This window comes from Protopterus annectens, chromosome 6.part0 (genome assembly GCF_019279795.1).
Source record: "Protopterus annectens isolate FY-2018-M chromosome 6.part0, PAN1.0, whole genome shotgun sequence".
Classification (NCBI taxonomy): domain Eukaryota; kingdom Metazoa; phylum Chordata; order Ceratodontiformes; family Protopteridae; genus Protopterus; species Protopterus annectens.
The window spans coordinates 36,917,041-36,937,397 of NC_056737.1; the positions used below are offsets into that span (position 1 = coordinate 36,917,041).

Sequence of the window (20,357 nt, forward strand, 5' to 3'; positions counted from 1 at the left end):
AACTTAAATGTCATGCTTATCAGCAGTATCCATAATACAAAGAATAGTCATATGCTGCACTTCCTCTACTGATATTTGAAAATTAACATCCAGCATTACTGACAGGAAACCACTTCCTGTGTAAACAATAAGGTTTCCTCACAGAAGGGTTTGAAATCACAAGATAATACAAAATAAATGTAGTGGTATGCAAAGCTGTCATGCACTAGTAAACAGAAAGAAGGAAAAGCAGATGGCCTTCAGCATCTACAGGTACCAGACACTTCTGGATTTTTTTTCATTTTGCTTACTTTGAAAGTCAAAAACTTCCCATTTCAGCTCTAGCAAAGTTGCACTAACTCATGCCATGACAGTGTGGGTTGTAGTACCATTTATTCTTTCCTGTGTCACAGTATTTGATTTGATCTCTTGAGCTTGGGCCTTTCAACCAAGCCTTACCTGGCTGGAGTAAATTCTACCAATTACATGCCCTCCTGTCATGGATTGTTGTTGTTGTCTTTCGGCTTTTCCCGGTTAGGGGTTGCCACAGCGGAACTCCGGTCCGCTAACGATTGGCAGTAGATTTTCACAAACGCCGAGGTGCCAGCTCAACGTTCAACCCTCAACAAAGGCACGCCCATTTACGCATGTCTTTCGAATGCCCACCCAACCGCGGGGAGGACATGCAGATTCCACACAGAAGGCACTCCCCACACTCCAGCCGAGAATCGAACGGAAGAACCTCTTGCTGTGAGGCAACAACTCTACCGTGGATTATTTCATAAATATCCAGCTTTATTGCCACCTTGGTTTTGTTTTCAGATTAGAAGTGTACCTGTAACAGTCAAATTCTGTGGTTTATATTAATTATATACAGTGGATATAAAAAGTTTACACACCCCTGTTAAAACACCAGGTTTTTGTGATATAAAAAAATGAGACCACAATAAATCATTTTAAAACTTTTCCCACCTTTAATGTGACCTATAACCTGTACAATTCAATTGAAAAACAAACAAATCTGTTAGGAGAAAAAATATAAAAAATAAAAAACATAAAATAAGCTGGTTGCATAAGTGTGCACACCCTTAAACTAATACTTTGGTGAAGCACCTTTTGATTTAATTACAGCATTCAGTCTTTTTGGGTACACACCTGCCATCAATTAAAGAGACTGATTAACCCCAAATAAAGTTCAGCTGTCCTAGTAGGATTTTCCTGACATTTACTCAGTTGCCTGCTACAGCAAAAACCATGGTTCACAAAGAGCTTACAAAGTATCAAATGGATCTCATTGTTGAAAGGTATCAGTCAGAAGAAGGGTACAAAACAATTTCGACAGCATTGGATATACCATGGAACACAGTGAAGACAGTCATCAAAAAGTGAAGAAAATATGGGACAACAGTGATGTTGCAAAAAACTGGACCTCCCTCTAAAATTGATGAAAAAACAAGACAAAAACTGGTCAGGGAGGCTGCCAAGAGACCTACAGCAACACTGAAGGAACTGCAGGAATTTCTGGCAAGTACTGGTTGTGTAGTACATGTGACAACAATCTCCCGTATTCTCCATATGTCTGGACTATGGGGTAGGGTTGCAAGACGGAAGCCTTTTCTTACACAGAAAAACATCTAGGCCTGGCTAAAATTTGCAAAACAATACATTGTCTCCCAAAAGCATGTGGGAAAATGTGTTATAGTCTGATGAGACCAAGGTTGAACTTTTTGGCCACAATTCCAAAAGGCACGTTTGGCGCAAAAACAACACTTTGCACCACCAAAAGAACACCATCCCCACAATGAAGCATGGTGGTGGTAGTATCATGCTTTGGGGTTGCTTTTCTTCAGCTGGAACTGGGGCTTTAGTCAAGCTGGAGGGAATTAGGAACAGTTCCAAATACCAGTCATTTTTGGCCCAAAACCTTCAAGCATCAGCTAGAAAGCTGAAGATGAAGAGGAATTTCACCTTTCAACATGACAATGACCCCAAGCATACATCCAAATCAACAAAAGAATGGCTTCACCAGAAAAAAAATTAAAGTTTGGAGTGGCCCAGCCAGAACCCATACCTAAATCCAATCCAAAATCTGTGGGGTGACCTGAAGAGGGCTGTGCACATGAGATATCCACACAATCTTGACAGATTTGGAGTGCTTTTGCAAGGAAGAGTCTCCAAATATTGCCAAGTCGAGATGTGCCATGCTGACAGACTCCTACCCAAGAAGACTGAATGCTGTAATTAAATCAATAGATGTGTCAACAAAGTGTTAGCTTAAGGGTGTGTACACTTATGCAACCAGCATATTGTACGTTTTTTATCTTTTATATTATTTCCCCTAAAAGATTTGTTTGTTTTTCAATTGAATTGTACAGGTTATAGGTAACATTAAAGGTGGGAAAAGTTTTGAAATGATTTACTGTGGTCTTATTTTTTATATCTCAAAAACCTGTCATTTTAACAGGGGTGTGTAAACTTTTTATACCCACTGTAAATGTTCTAATAAACAGCTTTAAACTGCTTTGAAAGTCAGCATATTAAATGCATGTTCCTAAATACAAAAAAAACTCTCGTGGAAGGCACTCAAGATACCAAATAACCAAAACAGAGTGCAGACAGCTCGAAAGAACCTTCAATTCTTCTGGTTTTAAAAAACGGTTTTAATGACAACAAACGGACTTCTACGGACATCCACATAAACGCTATTAATACACAACCATAGTATGCGTTTTCGTCCAGCATAATAGACTTCATCAGACAAATGACAATGCTTAATTGGACATTTAAATATCATTTTAAGCAAACATTAACCAATGAAACATAAAATACATCCTTCAAATGTGCAAATCAAACAGTCCTACCTCATAAATAATTAAGTAGTTAATACATTCCCATTATATGAATCTGTTTAGGAATAAAATTCTTACACCTCATAAACAATACTTAATATATATCTTAATAAATAGATAAAATATATTTAAATATGTCCTGAATAAATTAATTCTTAAATATTAAATGAAATATATATAAGTTTAAAAATATATAAAATATATGTTATGACTTAAAACAGTGTGATACAATGCAATACATGCGCCATCTGGTGTTAAAACCACTTACTAACACTCAAATTTTATTAGCTTTTATTTTTAACAAGGATACTATACTTAAAAAATCATTTAAGCCAGGTTTTTTACCTGCTTCTAAATGTATTTGCCACCACAACTCCTTACTTTCCAAAATCTCTTCCCAATTACCACCCCTAACGTCCTGTTTGACCTGTTGGAGGACAAAAAATTGAAATTTGCAACCAATACAATTTCTGCTATGTTTGAACAAAGCATTTGTCTCTTTCTCCTTTAAAATATCATAAGAATGTTCGTATATTCTTTTCTTTAGTTCTCTTTCAGTTTTTCCTACATAGTAGGAGGGACATTTATTACAAGTAGCCAAATACACCACTCCTTTGGTATCACAATTATAAAAGCCTTTACTTTTGATTAATAATTTTTTACTTTCTAAAAAAATTTCACTTTTGTTACTAATGTAGGTGCACTGTTTGCACCTACCACATTTAAAAGTTCCAACTTTTTTATTAATGTTAGTCTGAAATATATTCTTTTTCCTTTTCTCTAATATATTCTTTAAACTTCTAGAATTCCTATAAACTACCTTTGGTTTAATATTATTAATTTCTTCAATGTCCGTAAAGGCTACAAATTTATCCCATTCTTTTTGTAGTGTGTCTCTAACATTAAAATTATACATATTGTATTCCACTATTAACTTTCTTTGAGATTTTTCCTCCATACTCGTAACATTATTCTGTCCCTCTTTAACTATCAGAAATTCATGTACTCCTATAATAGGTTTAAATCTATCACCCCTACCCTCTTCTACTTCCTTTCTAATCTCAGACACAAACTTCCTCGGATACCCCCTTTCAATGAACATCTTTTGCAGTTTATTACATTCCTTTACAAAATCCTTGTTTTGGCTGGTCATTCTCGATCCCCTCACAAACTGCCCCTTTACTATGTTTCTTTTGCAGTGCAGGGGATGGGCACTATCAAAGTGCAAATATGAGTTACAATAGGTATCCTTTCTAAATACCTTGGATTCAAAACCTTGTTTGTCCTTATTCTTACTTACTTCTATATCCAAGTACTGTAATACATCTGAGTTAATACTGTACGTAAATTTAAGAAAGTTGGTGGTATGACTAATATACTCCATGAATTCTAAAAACTTTTCATGTCCCCCAATCCAAAAGATAACTATATCATCGAGGAATCTTCGATACAATAACCATTCTTTGTTAAAATCAGAATTCAAAACAAACTTCTCTTCCCATTTTGACAACACTATGTTTGCGTATGTGGGTGCACACGCCGCCCCCATGGAGACTCCCTCTTTCTGTTGGAAATATTCTCCATCAAAGACTAAAAAATTATATCTTAATATAATATCCATGAGGGCTACTGACAATATTTTTTCATTTTGAGTCATAGTGTTGTCCAGAAACACACTTTCTTCAAACATTTCCATCCCATTATTGTGTGGAATATTCGAGAAAAGATCCACAATATCAATCGTAATGAACAACAAATCTTCACTGTAAATTCCTGGAGAAAGTTGTTTCAAAAAATCCCAAGAATCTTTGAGAATATTTTTATTATTGACCCAAATATGTTTAGTTTTGGAGTCTACATATTTTGCTAGAGGGGTCGTTTTTGACCCTTCAGCCGTAACTATAGGTCTAAGTGGGGGGTCTAACCAATTCTTATGTACTTTAGGGATACCAAACATAGTTGCTATTCTCGGTTTATACACAGTGAGAAACTTAAATAAGTCAAGATCCATAATACCTTCAAACATATAATCCTTTAACATAATATCTATACGTTGGTATGCTACATTGACTTCATTTTTAGAAACCACTGTGTATTTGTGTTCATCCCTAAGTATCATATTCATCTTCCCTTCGTATGTAATGTTGTCCATTATTACTATCCCCCCACCTTTGTCCGGCTTCATCACTCTTATGAAATCATTGTTCATTAATTCCACTAGGACTTTATTCTCACCCTTCTTTAAATTGTTCCTATATCTATATTTGTTCTTAACTTGCAATTTTCTAATATATTCTTCTAGTATTGTTTCAAAATTCTTTAACTGTGGTAAAAGGGGTGGGTTATAAATGGATTTTCTTCTCAAATCCGTCTTATTACTTCCATTCTCAAAACCATTTCTACTTGCTAAAACACCCAAATTGACTTTCCTTACAAAGAGTTTTGTATCTAAAATAGTGGTGGCTATATTTCCCTTATTCCATGGTATGAATTTGACTCCTTTACTAAGCAAATTAAAATGATCCTTGTTCAAAATAAAGTTGCTATAATTATAAATAGAAAAATCTTTGTAAGTGTGTTTGATATTATCAGTCACAATCTCATCTGCGCCTGTTACACTAATTGATGTGGAGGGGGTGTCTAGAACCTCCCCCTCCCTCTTCTCCCCCCCTCATATGAAAATTTCCCCTTCTATTTTGAGGTGTAAATCCTCCATCCACATCCCTTTCTAAAGGAGGAAATTCCTGTTCATAATAACTATTTCTCCTATAGTTATCATGAGAGGTGTCCTGTTTATTCCATTTTTTATTAGTAATGTTAAAATCTTTTTTAGGGACGGAAGGTCTAGGGTAATTATTACCAGATTCATATTCCAACATGTCTCTGTTCAATTTGCCCATCTTCCGTTGTATAACTTCCTCACATTTCCCATCAATTTCTTGTCTAATTTTAAAATACTTATTTCTTTCTTCCCTAATACCATGTATTAGGTCTTTCTTAATACAGTTATCAAGCTCATCTATCTCTTTTCCCAAACTGTCTTGTTTTCTTTCATTTTCTTCTATTATTAGTCTAACTATATCTAAACCACACTGGTTAAAAACTTTTAACAAGCCCATGTGAAAAACAGATCCCTCTTGCACATTATTCGGATATTTGCATACACGAAGTCCCTTGGGGACAATCTCCTTCTTTAAACATTCCTTTAAGTATGCATTTTCAATGTTTATTATTTTGAATTTAGTCATTAACGTTTTTAATTTATCTATTTTAACAAAATAAGGCTCTCCATCTATATTCTTAGAGCCGACATTTTTATCAGTGCTAAATAAAACGTCTCTTTTTAGCCATTCAGACGTAGTAACAGCATTAGTGTTCATAAAAACAGTACCTGTACTTGAACCCTCAGAAGTCGGCTTCTTAGGACGAGCTCCAGCTTCCAGTGAATGCTCGCTTCTCCCCTCAGCCCCTTCAGGTTCAGTACCAAATATAGATAGATGGTGTATTCATAGGGTTAAAATTAGTTCCTTTTCCTTGGAAAAAGACGCCGGCTTCATCTTCGTCGCCCATAAGCTCTCTTTTTCTTTTATTGTTGTGAAACTGCAACCCTTCGGTTCCGTTTTCGTTTCTGCCAGGTCCCGTTTTACTTTCCAGCAAACTGTGGCAGAGAGGCGTTAGTAAGTCTATGAGCTCGGTGAGTTGGCCAATCAGCTTTCGTGATTGGCCTAGCTCTTCCTGTCCCTCAGAGCTCATGACGCTCCGCACCTTTAAAGTTCTTTCTGAAGCTCAAACACTAAAAACCAGTAAAAAACTCTCGTGGAAGGCACTCAAGATACCAAATAACCAAAACAGAGTGCAGACAGCTCGAAAGAACCTTCAATTCTTCTGGTTTTAAAAAACGGTTTTAATGACAACAAACGGACTTCTACGGACATCCACATAAACGCTATTAATACACAACCATAGTATGCGTTTTCGTCCAGCATAATAGACTTCATCAGACAAATGACAATGCTTAATTGGACATTTAAATATCATTTTGGGCAAATGAAAATGATATCTTTAATGGTTGTATATAATCTTTGACATTTTTATTTATTTTATTTATTTTCTACTTCCCTCGCTGCCGCTTTGTAAATGAAGACTCAAGAAACACCTTAAGACACATTGGTTATGCCCCTGTTCCAACCTTGACTAATCCTCTGATTTCCTCTACTTTACCACTATACTGCATACTCTTCTATAGCCCTTTTAAGTAGTGAATATCTCAAGTAATTTTTCACAAGTCTTGCCATGAATGTTCTGTCTCAATTCTTCTGTATATTTTGTTCTGTCTAAATCCTTCTGTATATATTTTTTCTTAAATAACACTCTCTAAATGACCTTTCCTATTTTCTGTATAATCATTGGAAACAAATCCTTTCTTTCCTCAAGAATTAGCTGATACTTAGCATGATAACATAATTTCCTTGTATTATGTGTGATATGATCAGGGGGAAAAAATTGTTTTCTATGATATTGTGATGTCCTTACTGTATCTCTGTGTTCACATATGGAGCTTATCTCCTCGGTCCTCCACTGAAAATGGACATATAATCCAGCTGGACTAGCCCGGTTAACAAATGTAAAATAAAATAAATAAATCTTTGACATTCCTACTAACCACTTTACCATGAAGGTCACAAATTTCAGAAGAAAAAGAAAACTATCCATTTGAAAATAGGTGTCGCTTTCCTACTCTGGACACAACAGAAGAATCTTTGTGGGTTCTTTTCAAGCAGCTTTATTATATACAACCACATCACAATAGAAGTTTACTGACTTTAACTTAAGTAACTTATATACAAACTAACTACTGCAATCATACATGCTCACTCTCTGGCTGCACTCTCAAAATGGCACTGGGAATAGCATGTGCCCGGTATTTATATGTGCACGTTCAGTCCTTGTTATGCATCTTAAAGACACAGCACATACACTCTGATCTACAGCCTACATGCAACATTATGACTCTATTTGGCATGCAGGTATTACAAGTAGTTCTTTGTCATGCAATTATACAAGACTAGGTATATATATATATATATATATATATATATATATATATATATATATATATATATATATATACAGTTATGTCCATGTTGCTGCATATTTCAGACTGGGCTTGGATATTTGACCATATCATGTGACATAAAACTGGGAATTAGGTTTAGCAACTGGAGCTGTCTCTACAGAATGTTTAACCTTGGAAGTATTTGGAACACCTTCAGGAATGGAAGTAGAGGTTGAAACACACTCTGGAATGGGAACAATGTCTGGTTCGCTCTGAGATCTAGAGTCTGTATCACAGAAACAATGCTGTAATGATGATTCTGGTACAGGAAGAAGATGTGTGCAATTTTTCCTGTACTCCATACCCTCAGATTCTACAAGGTAGGATCTCAACTCAGCACATATGCCTGTAACTTGACCAAGCTGGTCAAAACCTTTCACTGTTTGTATTTTCACTGTCTCTCCTTCCCTCAACGGATGAAGAAATCTGCTCGATTTATCATAACTGGACTTCTGGATAGAACTCTTCTTGAATAATTGAGCTTTGATGTTTTTTTTTGTTCTTGGCTTTAGGCCTCAATAAACTGGAACTAATAGGTAGCATAGTTCTTGTTTGCCTGGATAGAAGTCTTTGAGCAGGTGAGCCAAGAATATCATCACGGGGTATGTTTCTGAGATTAAGCAAATTCAAAAAGACATCGGTGTTGTCACACTTTGACCTTTCAAGCAATTGCTTTGCACTCTGGACTGCACATTCAGCTAGACCATTGGACTGTGGGTATTCGGGACTGCTAGTAACATGTACAAAGTCCCATTCTCTTGTAAATTTCTGAAACAACTGACTAGTAAATTGAGTACCATTGTCAGAAACAACTTGGTGTGAACTACCATGGACTGAGAAATGATGTTTCAACTTAGTAATAACAGTAGTAGATGTTAGATTAGGTAGTAAGTCAATCTCAAACCAATTTGAATAAGAGTTTACCAATACCAAGTAGTGTTGATTGTTCCACTCAAACATATCAGTGGCTACTGCTGACCAAGGTAGTTCAGGGACTGGACTTAGCTGAAGTGGTTCTCTTTGCAAATGCAGTCTAGTACTATTGCATAGTGAACAAGAAAAAAGTACTTTATCAATGTATTTCAGTAATGAAGGCCAGAATACTAGTTATCTCACTTGCCTCTTAGTAGATGCCGAACCTGGGTGATCACAGTGCAAAATCTGGATGTACTCATGTTGTAAGGAAGCAGAAACAACAATTTTAGGACCTCTGAAAATAATGCCATCTTCCATCAACATTTCATCTCTGTAAGGAAAATAGATTTGCACTTTAGATGGTACACTAGATTGCTTTGTGACAGCCATCCAACATTAATGTAGTGATTGAACTTTTGCAAAATTGGATCAGTCTTTGTATGATCTCTTAACTCATCAAGCCTAGTGGTAGAAATGTATGCACTGCCAACATGTCAAAGTCAAAATTCTCTACATCAAGCTGTTTCATTGTATTTCTGGGTGATCTGGATAAGGTATCAGCCAGATAAAGTAGTTTGCCTTTCATGTAGACCATTTTGAAGTTGTATTTTTGCAGTTTGAGCATCATTCTTTGTAATCTCACTGGAGTTGAATGCAAAGGTTTCTTTAAAAAAGTAACTGGAGGTTGGTGGTCAGTTTCAATCTGAATAGCTCGACCATAAATATAATCATGAAACTTGGAACATGCAAATACTATCGCCAAAAGTTCTTTCTCAATTTGAGCATACTGCATCTCAGTTTGGGTAAGTGTTCTAGATGCATAGGCTACTGGTCTGCCCTCTTGAAGAATAACTGTGCCAAGACCAAATTTTGAAACATCACAGGAAAGAGTAACTAGTTTGTTCACATCAAAGTATCTTAATGTAGGTGGGGTGGCAATTTTCTGCTTGAGGTCTTCAAATGCCCTCTGGTGTTGCTCTAACCATGACCATGCAACATTTTTGCACATTACTCTCTTAAAGGTGCTGTCAACTCACTGAAGTCTGGTATAAACCTGCCTAAATAGTTGACCATGCCTAAGAAACATTGCAGAGCTTGAAATTGTCTGGTGCTGACATCTCAAGAATAGCTGCTTGTTTGGTGGCGTCTGGTCTGAAGCCTGTACTTATAAACAAATGACCTACATATGTAACTTCTGGTTGTCTGAATTTTTACTTCAGAGGATTGAGCTTCAAGTTTACTTCATGTGCTCTGTCTAGAACTCTCTTTAGGTTTCTGTCATGCTCTGCTTCACCATTGCCTCCAACCAATAAATCATGTATTATTATGGCACAAAAATAACTCAAAAAATTTCCTCTGTTGCACACTGGAAGACTTCACTTGCAGAATTTATTCCAAATGGCATCCTTAGGAATCTGTATCTGCCAAATGGAGTACCAAAAGTGGTTACTAATGAGGATTTGCAGTCAAGCATCACTTGCCAAAATGAACTTTTGAATCCAAGACAGAAAAACAGTGGCATTTGGTATTAGAGCTGCAACCTCTTTGACTGTGTGCATTGGATGATGTGGTCTCTTCAATGCCTTGTTCAAATCTCTTGAATCAATAGATATTCTGATTTCATCTGAGCCTTTTTTTGTGAGCTGCTGCCATGGACGGCACCCATTCAATTGGTTCTGTAACTGGACAAATTACACCTTGCTGTACCATTTTATCCAACTGAGCCTTAACTTTATCATGCATAGCTATCGGAACTCTTCTTGCTAGTCTGACTACTGGAGTGACTTCTGGGTCTAACTTCATGGAATACACAACTGAAGGTTTGCCCAACTTGTCATTGAAGACATCAGCATACTCTGAGAAAATGGCTTCAGAAAAATTGGAACTAGGATATGCACTTATGTGATGACTTCTTTGGTAAAAGAAAGCAGATTCATTCTCAAACTGTCTTTGAGACCCAATAATGACTGTACTGGTCTTCGGGCATCATAGAATAAGTTGTAGCAGTTCTTGGCCAAATAACATGAAAGCATCACTGAGCCTTCGGTTTAAATTTCTTCACATCCATAAGCAACAAGTTTTGCACTATTGGCCACATTGAGTTGCTCATTAGCTCTCACTTCAGCAAATGTATCTGCTGATATAACATTACACTTTGAACCAGTGTCTACTTTAAGCTCTGTGGATTTACCACTGATCTGGGCAGTACAAAACACTTCACTTGTTGCCAATAAATTCACTGCATCAGCTCTCTCACCAATTACTGATACACCATCTACATAGAAAGCTGACTGCTGCAGAGCTACTTGATCAGTTTGCTTTTTTGTGTGACCTTTCTTTACAACTGTGTGGGGTTTACTTGATTTGCAAAACGTTGTTCCATTTTTTACACTTGTGACATTACTGACCAAATGCCAAACATTTCTCTTTTAGACTCATGATTGGCACCACAATTGCGATAGTTAACAATAAAGCCAGACTTGGGTTTTGATGATGCATGCTTGTACTGTACTGAGCATGCTCCTTTAACTGAACTGGTCTTAGAACTTGCTAGAAAACTAAGTAGTTTCCCTGGTGAGCCAGCAGGAGTTGTGACCATGTGCTTAGTGGGCCTGTTTCAGTTTGTCATGTGTTGCATGCTATCTACATTTGCTCTGGAACCGGCTGAAACCATGCTGTTGTCACTTGCAAGCATACTTGTGCATTTTTCTGTCACTGCATGGATATGACAAATCTCAATGGCTTTTCTCAATGTTAAATCACTGTCTCAAAGCAAAACCTTTCTCACAGCAGCATTATTAATACCACACATGAGCCTGTCCTTTATTAACTACTCTTTTAAGTTACCAAACCGACATGTTTTGGCCTTGTTTCTCAGATCAGTTATATAAGCTGCAAAATCTTCCCCTGGTTTCTGATATCTCATGTAAAATAAATGCCTCTCTAGTGTAATATTTGTCTGGGGGTTACACATTTCTCTGAACTTGCACTTCAAACACTCGGGGTCCTCCCTTGACTCAGCCTGTACAACAATATGATGGTTTTCACCTTCTTCCTCACATACTGCTGGTGCTTACACAAATGAACGCTCTCTTTCTATGGCCTCTGACCCAGCTAAGTTTAGTAAAATAAATGCCTTGGTGCATGCATTTTTATCTGAATAATCTGCTTGTGTAAAAATATCATACTCTTGCTCAAATTTTCTCCAACTCTGCCATATTCTGATCAAATACAACTGGTAAGGGCTTTTGAAATCTGTCTGTCATATTAACATATACCAGTGAAGAGTTTTGCAAATAACCACGAACACATACATATGCCAGGAATTTATGCCAATACTTGTAACTTTGCCCAATATCACAATAAGCCTTCGCTTAACTGAACTTTTCAAAATAAGTCTCTCGGGCACTGTAATACTCTTGAAATTACTGTATTGCAAGAAATCACCTCTTAGTGTAAGAAACATATCAAATAACTGCACAATGCAAATGAACTGGGCAAGAGAGGCTCAGAGTTAATGACTTTTCGAAATAATAGCACTCTGCGAATAAACTATACACAGCATACTGAAATTTTCCCAAAATGGTGGTACCTTTTTAGGCAATTCTCTACAGTGCAAGAAACACTCTGTAATGGCAGCACTTTGTAGATAAACACATCCAGCGCAAGAAACTTTTGAAATGGCTATACTTTGTATTTCACAAAATAGTTGCACTTTGCACCCAAATAAACTCTTTGGAATACATGCACAGTAATAAGCATGCACTGTAAGCACTTTTACACACTTTGGGATACTTTGAATAACTTCAGTTATGCCTTTGATACAATACAAAGCTGTAGTTATGCCAAAACACAGCACTTTGCCAAAAAACATGCAGTTGCTTTGCTTTATTTATGTTTAATGTGCCCTTTTTGGCCTTATTATGTTCATTTTGCTCGTTAAATCTCTTTTCATGCCCATTGTACTTTTCTAGTGCTTGTTTTACTCTAAACATGCCAACTTTGCCTTAAACATACTTGTTTTGCCTTAAACATGCTCGTTTTACTTTTCTGAAAATCATTTTTTCAAACACCTTTAGGTTTATAGTTTCTTAGATAGGTACTAGGCTGTTGCCCCAAGGGCCAGTATAAGCCAAGTCAACAAGGTTACCTGGCTTTCGCCACCCAAGAAAGTTATTTTCCTGTGCCCCTGTTGAGCAGAGCCACAGAAGTGAACCCTGAAGTGAATTTCCTATTTTTCATCCACTCCTCAAGATTTTTCTTGAAGAGTGCTAATGAGGAACTCTGCTTGACATAGATGGGTTGCTTGTTCCAGAGTATCAGAAGTCTGTAGGACAGGAATCTATCCCTCCAGCATGTTCTTTTTATTGTATTGACAAGGTTTAGGTCCCTAGAGCTTGTAGCTCGGAGGGATTGGGATTACTTTAGGTATAGCATGTCCAACAGCTCTGGGTTTGACATAGCTTTGTATGTTAGGCAGAGATCACTTCAGAGTAGGCGATATGCTACAGAGTAAAGCTGCAGTTTTTTGAGATGGTCAGCGTAGGGCATCTGTTTGAGTCCAGTAATCCTCTTTGTGAGGTACTTCTGTAGCCTTTGCAGATGTTGCAGATGCCTTGTGAGGTACATTCCAAAAGGGGCATTCTACTTTATAATGGGTCTAATGAGAGCCGAGTAGAGGGGAACAATTACCTCTTTTTTTCCTGGATGAGAACCTTTTCATGATGAGGTGTGTCATGTAGAAGGATTTCCTGACTACTGTGGTGATGTTATTATCAAAGGAGAGACTACTGTCCACCTGAGTCCCAAGGTCTCTTATCACACATTCGGCATTAAGTAGACTGCTGTCTATGTGCTAGTTCATGGGTACAGGGTTTTTACCAAAGGGGATGACAATGCACTTTTTGGCATTGAACTTGAGGCCTTGGCTCTGACACCAGTCATCTGTCTCAGTGAGGCCCTTCTGTAGGATGTCCACGTCATTTTTGGATTCGACTATGTCACCTAATTTGTAGTCATCTGCGAACTTCATCAGCCAGAGACCTTCTGTGTTAGCCTGTACTTCAGAGAAGTAGATACCAAACAGGAGAGCATCCAGTACTGAACCCTGTGGTACTCCACTTGTCATTGGTTTGAAGTCAGATTTGGAGTCTGCAACTTTTACAGTGTGGGTTCTGTCAGTGAGCCAGTTGGTAACCCATCTTGTGACGTAGGGATTTATACCCAGTTTAGTGAGTTTATCTATAATTCCAGAATGGGGGATGGTGTCAAAAGCCTTAGGATAGGCTGTGTGAACCACCTTACCCTCGTATACGGCTTTGGTGACTGTTTCAAAGAAGTCGATCAGGCTCAGGAGGCATGATCTTTCTTTCACAAACCCGAACTGGGTGGGGTCCAGAGTTTGGAGGTTACCAATGTCTTTGTTTATGAGTTCCATGATGATACATTCCATGGCCTTGCAGACCAGACTCATCAGGCTAATAGGGTGATAGTTCCTGGGGTCCATGGTGGCTACCCCTTTGTGGAGTGGGATAACTGTTGCTGTGCACCATTCAGTGGGCACAAAGCCTGATGTGAGGCTATGATTGAACATGGTGCTTAGGCGGGGAGCCAGTTTGTTCTGGAGTTTGTGTAAAATGCAGCCTGGGATGTTGTCCAGCCCCATGGATGCTGTGTTCTTGGCTTTACAGTGTGCAGTTTTTAACTCTGTAGTTGTGATTACAGGGACTCTGCATTCTTCTGGTATAGATATGGGCCCTTTAGAGTGTGAGAGGGGAGTAAAGTTAGCATGAACCTTTCCCTTAGTTAATAAACCTTTTGTGCCTCCCACTTGTTTAATAATGCATTTTGTGCCATTGTAATGGCCCATTTTGCCCTTTTTATGAAATAAGTAGTTTGTGTGTATTCTCATTACCTTTGCTTCTTTTCTGGCTCTTTTTCATACTCGTTTCTCTTAGCTTATCTTCACTGTCATCTCTGAACCTCATGACTCCAAATCGTATTCTCTGTGATCCCTGTTCTGACACCATGTCATTCTCCTACTCTGAACACAACAGAAGAGGCTTCATGGGTTCTGTTCAAGCAGCTTCATTATACACAAACACATCACAATAGAAGTTTACTGACTTTAACTTAAGTAACTTATATACAAACTAACTGCTGAAAACATACATGCTCACTCTCTGGCTGCACTCTCCAAATGACACTGGGAATGGCATGTTCCCAGTATTTATATGTGCACATTCAGTCCTTGATATGCTTATTAAAGACACAGCACATACACTCTGATCTACAATAGGCATCTAGTATTGATATGCTCCAGCATGGCTTCACTGTGAAATGTTCTTGTAAAACAAACAAGCTTAGTTTCTACAGTCTGTATTGGAAGCAATGACATGGACCTTGCTGTGGATGCAATATATTTGGACCTGGCAAAGGCATTTGACATGGAAAGATTTTGAGACTAATGAATGAGAGTAAGGTTAACAGGTATGTTGGCAGGTGGATTGGAAATTGGTTTAAAGATAGAAAGTGTTGAGTTAAAATGGGTAATCCTTCCTCTGATTTAGAGTATGATTTATGGGTGCCACATGGGTCTGTTTTGAGTCCCATTTTATTCACCATCTTTGTGTCCCACTTTCGATTTTCCATGGAGAGTGGGGTGACTTAGGTTGCTGATGACTCTCAAACTGGAAAGTAGTTACAGCTCACCAAGTACAATGCAAAAAAATCAAAGTTTATTCACGCTGGTATTTCCAACTCTTGTTATCCATATGCTATAAATAATACAATCTAGGACGAAGTCAACTGTGTAAGAGATCTGGGCATTAACACTGACAAGGAGTTTTCTTTTGGTATCTACCTTTTTGTTGTGATTACAAAATATTATCATCTCAAAACATTTTATAGGCAATAAAAAGAAGGGATTTGGGGGTTCTACTTCTAGTCTATAAATCTGTGGTTAGAAAAACAGTTGAGTATGGTGTATCAGTTTGTAGTTAAAAAATATTCATATGTTGCTAGATTAGAAAGAATATTATGATACTTTACCACAGAAATTAATTCTGTTAGTTATAAGAATAGATTGGAGAAATTAGCATTTTCACCATAAATTATAGGATAAGGGGTCACCTTATTCATATATATATATATATATATATATATATATATATATATATATATATATATATATATATATATATATATACATGTGTGTGTGTGTGTGTGTGTGTGCGTGTAATGATGTACTTGGGGTAAGTACTGTATTAACTTCATAGATCATCCATTAAAGACTAGGAATTAGAAACAGTTTTCTGAATGCTAAAATAGCAAGAAGTAAATTAGTAAGAAGGAATTCCATATTAGGGTGAGTATTTGGTAACATAATCTACCATTTGGGATCAGCAGACTGAAAGCCCTGTCCTCTTTTAAGAAGTGCTTAGATAAATGGATAAAAGAGCTTACAACCCAAGTCTCAAAGGTGGCTACCTCTTTGAGGGCGTATTTTAGGATGCGTGTTTGTAAGCTAATTACGTTGAACATTGAAGAAGACACATGGCTGTAAGGAATAATATTGTATAAAGTAAAAAAATAATTTTTACAAGATTGTCGATGAATGGAATAAATTTTCATAATATGTGAATGCAAGCACTGATGCAGATAATTTTTAAGAAAATGAAATTAAAATTCAGATGCCATCTTGCATTTTAGAGCGTTTAGAACAAATGGGCAGATTAGGTGGGGGTAGAGATCCTTGTGTACCAACAACGCTCATGTTTCCATGCTTCACTTACAACTTGTGAAATTGACAGCTATAGTAATTGTATTGACATGGTCCATAAATTCATAAATTACTAAATAGGTTATCAATATGGAATGCATGTCGCCTCAAGCAAATTCACTATTAATTAGCAAACAACAAAAGAAATGCCTCCAAGCTCTGTTCAGTTTGCCTTGTTCTGTTTTCCTTCCCTTCTCTCTTCTCCTCACTTTTCTTTTTCTAGGATCAGACTGGGACTCTCAACATGAAGGATCTCCTTGATATGGCTCGAGACATTGCTTGCGGCTGCAGGTACCTGGAGGAGAATCATTTCATTCACAGGTAGGTCTACAACAATGAACTTCATAAGTGTCACTGTACAATGTACATTATGGCTTACAGTAATCCTAACGCATAGTTGATTGTGTGAAATGCCTGTGAGGTCCTGCAATTAGAAAATTGACAAGTAGAATGATTGTCTGCATCACTGTTAAAGATAAAAAACAAGATGTACCAAAGGGTGACCAAACAAATCCCATTAGAACAAAAACCCTTTGGAAGCATCTGCTGTTAACTATTCGACAAACCAAAAGGAAAACTTAGTGTAAATTTTTAGGGCTTTTGCTCATTTAATATTTAGAACGTCATCAGAAAATAAGACAACCTCAGACTAACACTTTAAATCTAAAGAAGGAAATTACATCTCGCTTTATTAGTCCAATCGGAAAATTACCACAATTGTCCTCAAAACAGGGCATTTATCTTAATACATTGATTACAGGGGTACTGAAAAATGTTGAAAATACATGAATAAATAGTAGATAAAAACACTCCAAAACAGTATATAAAATATGTAAAATAAAAAGGAAAAGAAAGCATGTTACAAAACCTTCTATTTAAGCAAACTTTTAACAGTGATGGTTTCATTAAGGGTCTGTATTAGATCTTCAAATGTTTAGGTTGTCGAACACTGAAACGTCAACACTTAAATGTCAAATCTAATAAATGCAGAAGGCCAATTATGCAAATTTTTTTTCCCAGAGAAAAAATTCACATGGCCAATAAAAAATAAAACTCTAAAACCCTAATCAAGTGGGGGGGGGCTTCACCCCCACACACCCCTAACTAAATATACCAACTCTGAGATCACTCTATATTGGGGAAAAGGGCAAATCTCCGATGACGGCCAAGAAAATTTTTTCCAAGAGAAAAATTTTGCATAACTGGCCTGTCGTGTTTATTAGACTTCGACATTTAGGTGTCGACGTTTCAGCATTCGACAACCTAAGCATTCAATGATCTAATATAAACCCTTTCATTAAGACCAGACTCATAATCTGCTTTCGCTAGTACCTGCCACTTCAATTCCCTATATTCTAAATAGTTGTTGAAGCTGCCAACAAACAGTGACTGGTCAACTTTTTCTATTACTAAAACTATAAACTTGCGAAAGTCAAAACAGCACACACTGTGTTTGGCCAGGGTGTTAGTAAAGTTCCTATTTCTGATACCCATCACATGTTTTCTGACTCTTTGGGAAAGTCTTCTAACAGTTTTGCCAATGTAGTAATGTTCACAGCTGCAACATGAGGCCAAATAAATAATACCCTCATTGTTGCAGTCAAATCTACTTTTTGGAATTAAATTGTAATCTAAATGTTTAAAAGACATTGTTACATTGTTGGTAGTACTTACAAATCTACATTGCTTACAATTATGACAAGGAAACATCCCAAAGGAGTGACCAACAGATACATTTCTAAATGAATTCATCTGTTCTAACATTTGCTTCAAATTGCTACATTTTTTGTAAATAAACTGTGGTTTATGACCAACAATTTTGACTAAGTCAGGATTACCCAAAATCACAATTGTCATTTATCATTTTTCTGATTTGAGAATCACACAAACACATAGGAATCAGAATGGCAAAATTATTATTTAGATCAGAACCAGCATCAGTATCACTTCTAGGAACAAAACCACTAAGATGAATGGAAAGGAACTTGGTCATCCTAGTTGCTATAATATTTTCAGGGATCAATTTCAATTTGCCCTCAGGATAACCCTGCAACTTAAACATCTCTAAAGAGAATTTACCTCACTGTGAAATGTAACATCATCACTGATCAGTCTGCTGAGTCTAATAACTTGCCCCAGAAATATATTGAATTTCATAAACTGGGGGTGGTAACTGCTGAAATGCAAAGAATTATTGGCAAAAGTATCCTCTCTATATAGCTCACTTTCAAACCTGTGATTTTGTATATCTAAGGTAACTTGAACGCCCAAATAACTAACAGTTTTACCTTTACCACTGAGCACAAAATTTAACCAATTGATACTACCATTGACTTCTTGCAAAAATGAATCAAACAGATTATTACTTTCTGTCCAAACAAAAAGAAATCATCTATCTTCTATATAATGACACATATTTAAAAAGGGGCAGCTTAACCAAGAAACACATTTCCCACCAACATATGACCATGTTGGCAAAAGCTGGGGCTACTTTGGCTCCCATTGCAACCCCTGTTACTTGCTGGAAAATTACTTCTTTGAAATAGAAATAATTATTGCTTAGAACAATATCAAGCAACAAATAAATCATTTAATCTCAACACCATTCAAATCAGAATAGTTGCTTTAATAAATAAATAGTTGGACAAAATCAACCCCATTTTTCTTATCAGTTGCTGTGTACGATGAGGTAACATCAATAGCACCAACAATCATTACCCTGAAACTCATACCTCTTCTGATAGTCAAGGAACAACCAAGAGTCCTTGATAGAAAAAGGACTTTTTGCACTAAAATATTCAGTATACTGTCCAAATAAAATGCAATCATAACTGTTTTGCTGGTGGGATCCAAAACAATAGGTCTGAAAGGAGGTTTCCCCTTGTTTTTATGAAATTCAAACAACTGTAAACTGATGTAACCCCGAAGTAACAAATCTAACAACAGAAGATCAACTAGCATAAAATTGTTTCTAACAGTGTCTTTAGAAACGTTTTTGTAACTTTTGGTGTCTGATAGTAATTCGAGCATGACATTTCTGTAATCACCGTAGTTCATTACAACCAACCTATTTCCTTTGTCTGCCTTCATATATCTTAAATCTTGATAACCACAAAGTTAGCTTAATGCTAGTTGTTCACTTTAAGTCAAATTAATAAATTTGTTCTTGTTTCTCTTGTTGCCTTTGCTAGCCATATTATAAAGCTCAGTCGCACACAGCTTGACAAAAGCACTCAATGTGTTGGTCAATGAGGGCTTAAGAGTACTTGGCCATTTCAAAAACATAGTTTCTCTATCAGAAGACACACCATCAAAAATGTACTTGAGATTCAACTTTCTAACAAAAAGCTTGAAATCAGTAATTACATCTGTGACCTGGGCTCTGCTGGTGGGAATAAATGTGAACCCTTTAGAAAGCACATAAAGTTCAGTGCCCATGAAAGTCTGGCTGCTAAAATTAAAATAGTCCAATCCAAAACCAGCAAATTCTTCCTCTCTCTCGTCTCATTCCTCGAATGCTTTCCCGCATCTCAAAACTGGTGCATGACTGTTGCTCAAGCCTTGGGAGAGTGAAAGTAAAAGAGGAAGAAGGAGAGGGAACTCCACTGATACTTAATCAGGATATCACAGATGTACCAGCAGTAAAATCTCCACCAGCTAAGTTAATTGCCACCTCACTTGCATTTCTGTTGACTAAAACATTGACTGAATGGCCAGT

At 36.9% G+C, this 20,357-nt stretch overlaps 1 protein-coding gene across 1 annotated transcript in view; it reads left to right on the forward strand.

The window, feature by feature from the left end:
• The window catches only part of LTK (leukocyte receptor tyrosine kinase), a 1,073,506-nt gene that overhangs the window by 676,196 nt on the left and 376,953 nt on the right, over positions 1-20,357 (forward strand). Inside the window, exon 13 of the mRNA XM_044073449.1 lies at positions 16,863-16,960. Within this exon, the coding sequence (XP_043929384.1) occupies positions 16,863-16,960 (98 nt within the window). The remainder of the gene's footprint in view (positions 1-16,862; positions 16,961-20,357) is intronic.